Here is a 6,111-nt window from a genome sequence, read left to right on the forward strand (position 1 = left end):
GATTTGAAGTTTGTTGGATTTCATATTCTCATAAAGACACCGAATATATATTCAATTGGATTGAAAGATAATACAGTTTCCAGAACGTTTTTTATTAACTTACTTGATGGTGTTCTACCATCTCTTACAAACAGAACATGGCATGGAAGATATCTTGCATCTTACCGAGGATTTTAGATTGTGGGTTTGTTATGGGAAGACATGAAGGTTGAGGAGGGGAATCTTCTTTCTTCTCCTTTTTCCTTCTCCTAAGCTGGAAAAATTGCTGCATTACATCTGCACACTCCAATTCCAATATTCCTCGCCGGATTGCCATCTTTGGATGGAAAGGATGGACTGGAGCGGCTGGCTTATCTGCCAGTTCTGAGCCATTTCCATCTCGTCCATCAGGAAAAAGCCTGCAAGGATTGTCACACAGGAAACTTTTGGGAATCATAAGCCTCGGAAATTTCTGTTATGAGTCGGCTGAATGCCTGATCAACTTGAATCTAACTAGCGTGTGAATGGTGGTTTGTTCTATCCTCTATACCACCAACCACCCCCCCCCCCCCCCAATTCTAGCAGGGATTTACTTTGTGGTGACTGGAACAAGCAGAGATTCATGTAATACCAGCAGCCATTTCAGATAATGGCTATGGAAACCAATTTATCATTTTCTTCCCAATAAAAAAAATATAATAAGAAATAAATGACTGATTTAATAAATGTGCTCTATTAATTATGTTTTGATCCACGGATGCATTGGGAGCACTATGAACATTGATGACAGAAACAGGATAGGGGAACAATTCAAAAGGAAGAAAATGTGCCAAGTGTATCTAAGTCTAATTATATTGTAATGGCAAGGCAATGTTAACCCTTTCCCATTGGGACATAATGTATGGTCAGATCACTTTAATAACCATTAACCAGTCTCAGCATGGACGGACCAAATAAGGCATTTCTGTTTTGAAACGAATTTGGCACTCATAATTTTTATCAAGTAAAACACTTTAAGAACAAGGCTTTGATTCTTCATAAATAATAGTCAGATGTACAAAAGACCAGTCTCCCATTTCAATGAGATTTCAAGGAAGATGAGCTTACCTAATCCAGCTTCCATCAGCTCCAAGAAGCTTATTGGGAGCTCCCCATACAAGAGTATTTATTCTTGCTTGAAGTATTGCTCCAGCACACATAGGACATGGTTCAAGTGTTACATAAAGAGTAGTCTCCTGCAAATCAAATCATTAAGCCCTCGCTGTGAATATCAGCAGAGTTAGAACAGTTCCTTGAAAAGTGATTTCCACTTTGAAAGTCAGCTTTCATTTGATAAGATATAATTTTCTTAGTATCTTTTCCTTTCGTATGTAAAACTTAGTCATTGAAGAGGTTAAAACAGTTTGATAATGACTAAACTAGTTAAGAGTGAATGCATTAATTAATAATTATAGTTTCTTTATGACATTGATTATTTCAAAAGAATCGAGGGAGTAAATAAAAGCTTTCAAAACAAAGAGAAAGTACCGAAAGCCTCCATGACCGGAGTTGATTTGATGCCTCCCTAATGCAAATCATTTCTGCATGGGCGGTGGAGTCTCGTAACTCCTCCACTCTGAAATATAAATCTCCACATAAAACCCCAAAATAAAGAAGCACAATATAAGGTTTTAATCACAAGTGCATACAACTTACAGGTTGTAGCCACGAGCAATAATCTTCCCATGATGCACCATCACGGCCCCAACAGGCACCTCCCAAGAATCGGCAGCCTTCTTGGCGTCTAGCAGGGCTTCCCTCATAAACATTTCATCAATTTTCCGCTGCTCACTTTCACATAAATAAGCCTCTTCCCATTCATTGAATCTGTCTCTCCCAACTTGCTCATTTCGTTGAAGCTTCCTTTGTTTCAACTCCACACCCTTCCCCTCAGAGCCTGCTACTTCAATTAACTTTTCACTATCAGGTCGCTCCATAAGCTCCATTGAGCCACTAACAGAAATATTATTTTTAGCAGCACCAAAACTTTCTTCCACAATGGGACCACTTGTGCTAGAAGGCGGCGATAAAACTAGTGATGATTCCCCTACTTCCATGCTAGATGTAGCAACTTGAGAATTGTTCCTATCTTGACTACAACCAAGGTTTTCCTCTTCAGAAGGTGAGGAAATACCTTTTGACGTGAACCCAATTTTTAATGTAATTGAAGGAGATGAAGTGTCTCCTTCAAGCGGTCTTATTACGTTCTTTGATCCAAATGTGTCAGATGCTTTTACCTCATCTGGACTAGAAGTCTGTGTTAGTTGCAGCTGGTGAGAAGAGGCAGCTTCCTTAGGCATACTTTTTCTTTCCCTTTTCAGATTCTTATCACTGATTTCATCAGGTTCATGGCCAGAAAACCATGCTTCACTAGTAACAGAATCATTTGACAAACTCTTTCCACCTGATCTTCGAGTTGATTTAGGGGTTTCAGCATGTGAACCCCAGCGCAGTCGTACTATATTTGAGATGATATTCCACATGGACCTTCCAGTTCTCCTAACAACAATACTCTTGATTGCTGTGCTACCTGCTGGTGCTTCTGTCTCTGGAGGTTCCTGAACAGACGGGTTTGTTACATTCCACATTTCATCTGAAGGACCCTTCTCTCCAGAGTCCCCAGATGATTGCATTGAGTCCTGCCTCTTCAACTGTAAGTCTTTAGTATCATATTGACTTGAACTCTTTCGCCTCTGCTTCTCAACTTCATATGCCAACTTTGTATCAGAAACTGTCTTCTCCTTTTGGATTTCAGAAGTTGACACTTCATGCCTAGCTTTCTCAACAAACTCTCCAACAAACTGCATTGATGACGCCTCTAAACGATGAGCTGAACCAAGAGCATCTTCAGTCAAGGTAAGATTTGAAGCCTCCCCATATATCTCATCTTTCTTATTTCCACCATATTTTTCCTGCTGGAAAACTGCAGTTCTCCTTCCAGAATTTCTATACAGAGTACTAGAGCCACATTCCAAAGATTCTCTGGAATCCTCTTGATTTGCGATCCCACCAGATGAATTAATATGAAATGAACCTCGATCTAACAATTGAGGTGAGGGAAGCATCGTTATTGTCTGTGATGTTCTTTCATTCCCCTCCCCCACATCAACCTGTTGAATTCCAACTTTGGAAACCATATTTGCAGATGCTTGAGAATCAAAGGCCTCCTGTGAAGTTGTTTCATGAAGCCTTAATTTGTTAGTAGCCCTACAAACCTCACTTGAAGATTTGGACTGAGTGAGATTTTGCTCAATTTTATCGTCTCTCTCCCTTGTCTCGCAAATGGCTTTCACAGCTGATGTCAATTCATTTTCTTGATCAAAAACTCTCTTTCCAGAAGTTCTGCCAAAATTGGTGACCATTGTCATATCGCTTGCATGGACCAGTGACACATTGGTGAAATCCAGAGATATATTGGTGGCATCTCCAGATACCTTGCTGGATTCAGTTCCCTGAAGAGCTTTTTGATCTGTGTGCGACTGGTGCTCTTTTGCTTCGGTACCTGATCTAGAAACAACACTTTTACTTACCTCCTGCTGCTTCATTCTAGTTTCTGATAGTAGAATCGAAGTCTTTTTGTTACTACTGTCATGAACTTCTGATATTTTAGATAACTGTTGTGAACTTCTTCTTGACTGAACCTGTCCACTTGTCTGCCCACCCATTTGGAATTTTTGCTCATTTGTCTCATAAAATGATCCTAGAGCTCTATCTTCTACCAGAATCTTCATTCTAGACTCAGATTGCCTCTGCAAATTTGAAACTCTTTCAGTACTGGCATTCTCAGTTGTTGATGTGTCAATGAGTTGGTGAGTGGCTCTTCTTATATTGTTTTTTGCAGCAGTTTCACCAACTCTTTTATAACGTTCATCCCTTCCTTCCCAAACCAAATTTGCATCCACTAGATTTTCTTCTCTACCACTGAACCGCTTCTGGGATTGGGAAGCTTTTTCAACATTTATTCCACTCCTCTCCTGTTTATTGGTAATTTCCTGGTAACTTCTTCTGAATTCAGATTGCTCTTTGACTTGATCCCCCATCTGACAATATCGCTTTCTTGTTTCTTTCTCCAAATTAACCGCCAAACTTTTCTCATCCTCATTGCCAATCTGGTTATGAGAACTTGATACCTTCCTGTAATCACTTTCATGGTTTCTCGCCATTCTTGATTGCATTTGTGAGGATTCTCTTTCTGATTGTGTTTCTTCAATCTCAGTAAGTTTCTTCTCAGATTTCTTCCTCGGATCCCACTCAACACCAGTCCTTCTTGCACTAGTTCTCGCTTCCAGAACCTCCCCCTTCCACTCTGTGCCATCTCTATGCCTCCTAAACTCTTCCACAACTTGCCCCTCTGATCTACCCTCTCCACTTCTTAATTCCTTCCTGTATCCACTTGATGATTCTTTGGGACAATCAACATATTCATCCAGAGATTCCGTGTCACTCTCAATATCTCCTGCAGAAGAAAGTGAATAAAATGACGAAAAACTAGAGCTCACTCTCCTTCCCCTGTGATTCTCCCCTTTTGAAACCGCTTTCTTTTCTTCCTTTTCTTTCTGGTCTTCCATCTCTTCCTTCCTCAACTCAACTTTAGCTGACTCAAATTCACATTTTGCATCACCCTCCAATGAACTGAGCCCAACATTCTTCTTCCTCCTCCTCCCCTTGCGAGTTCCGCCACTGTGATTCCCCCTCTTCACCATTTCCACTCTCTTCGACAAACCCCAATATCTCTCCCCGTCACCTAAACACTGTCCACTCACTTCCTCGCTCAACAAACTAATCACAGTCTCTGCATCATTAACCCCACTAAAACATCGCCTTCCGCGCAATCTTACCCCCCCAATCCCTCCCTTCCTTCTCCTAAGAATTTTCTCACTCCCATTATTCTCCTTAAAACAACAACCATGATCAACACCATAATCCGGGACGCGGTAATAATCCCTACCCATCCCACCCAAGATCAACCTTCTAGAAGCTGAACATTGAATAAGACTAGCTTGCCTCAACCCAAAAAAAAAACCTGGGTTTATTGGCACTCTATGTAAAGTAGCAGTAGTAGTGAATGATGACGATGCACAACAAGAACAAGAAAAGCAACAACAAGAACCACATGATGAAGAACAAGATTGTAATAAAAATGGGTTTCCTTCATTTAATGAGTTAGAGTATTCATTGAAAGAAAATGAAAGTGGCCCTTTCGTTCCAAGAGACAAAGAAGCTAAGCTAATGTAAGTGTTGGGCATCTTTTCTTTTCCAATGTTATAGAGAGAGGCTTACCTTAATGGATTTTGTGGAGTTTTTTAAGCTGAAACTGGGAGTGAAACCATGTGAGGTGTTCTGTTTTGGAACTGGTTTCATGATTTCTACTTTCGGTTGAGAGAGAGCTAGTGATTTTGAATCCGATGAGTTGACTCTCTCTGGGTTGGCTTAACTCGGTCGCCTATACAGAGTGAAACAAACTGGGCTGCTGGCTTTTCATGTGGTTGCACTTAACCAAACACTACTGGGCCTTCAATGTAATACTAATTGGGCTCTGATCTAAAATTGTCTTCTTAAGAAGTCCAATCCATCCAGCCCACTATAAAGACTGAGTTTTTGTGCTTTTACTTGCCGAATTAAAGTCTCTTTTATTAACTAGTAATCATTATTGATCGGCGCTATTCCGGGTCAATTTAAAATTTTATTAATATATAAAAAAAATATTTATTGTTAATATTTTTCTAGTATAAAAAAATTAACTGTGTGGAGGTTAATTTGATATATCCTGATCACCTTGATGGATCTAAAAACAATCGAAACAACGTAAAAATATAGTTTGATTCATAAAAAATCAAGAAAATATTTTTAAAAAAATAATATTGAAATAAAAATATATTGGATCAATCCGGGTCAACCCGAGTTAACCCCATATAAAGCAAATCAAAATAAATTATGAAATTTAATTCTCAATCAACCCAATGTTGAAGAATGAAATTGAAAAAAACTAATAAAAAAATAATTGAATTAACCTATCAAACTCGTGACCCGGATTATGAGATTATGATAACCTTATAAAAAGTAAACAAAAAAATGATATAGGTCAATTTAGAT

At 39.2% G+C, this 6,111-nt stretch overlaps 1 protein-coding gene across 1 annotated transcript; it reads right to left on the reverse strand.

Moving 5' to 3' along the window:
- Window positions 1-5,471, reverse strand: LOC7489385 (tRNA(adenine(34)) deaminase, chloroplastic). Its single transcript, XM_024610836.2, has 4 exons — window positions 1,675-5,471; window positions 1,507-1,594; window positions 1,087-1,214; window positions 1-398 (listed from the first exon to the last, which is right to left on the reverse strand). Exons 1-4 carry the CDS (start codon window positions 5,262-5,264, stop codon window positions 125-127), a joined length of 4,080 nt encoding a protein of 1,359 aa, XP_024466604.1. The 5' UTR covers window positions 5,265-5,471; the 3' UTR covers window positions 1-124.
- Between the last annotated feature and the right edge of the window lie 640 nt (window positions 5,472-6,111).

The sequence above is a fragment of the Populus trichocarpa genome, chromosome 10, assembly GCF_000002775.5.
Source record: "Populus trichocarpa isolate Nisqually-1 chromosome 10, P.trichocarpa_v4.1, whole genome shotgun sequence".
Classification (NCBI taxonomy): Eukaryota; Viridiplantae; Streptophyta; class Magnoliopsida; order Malpighiales; family Salicaceae; genus Populus; species Populus trichocarpa.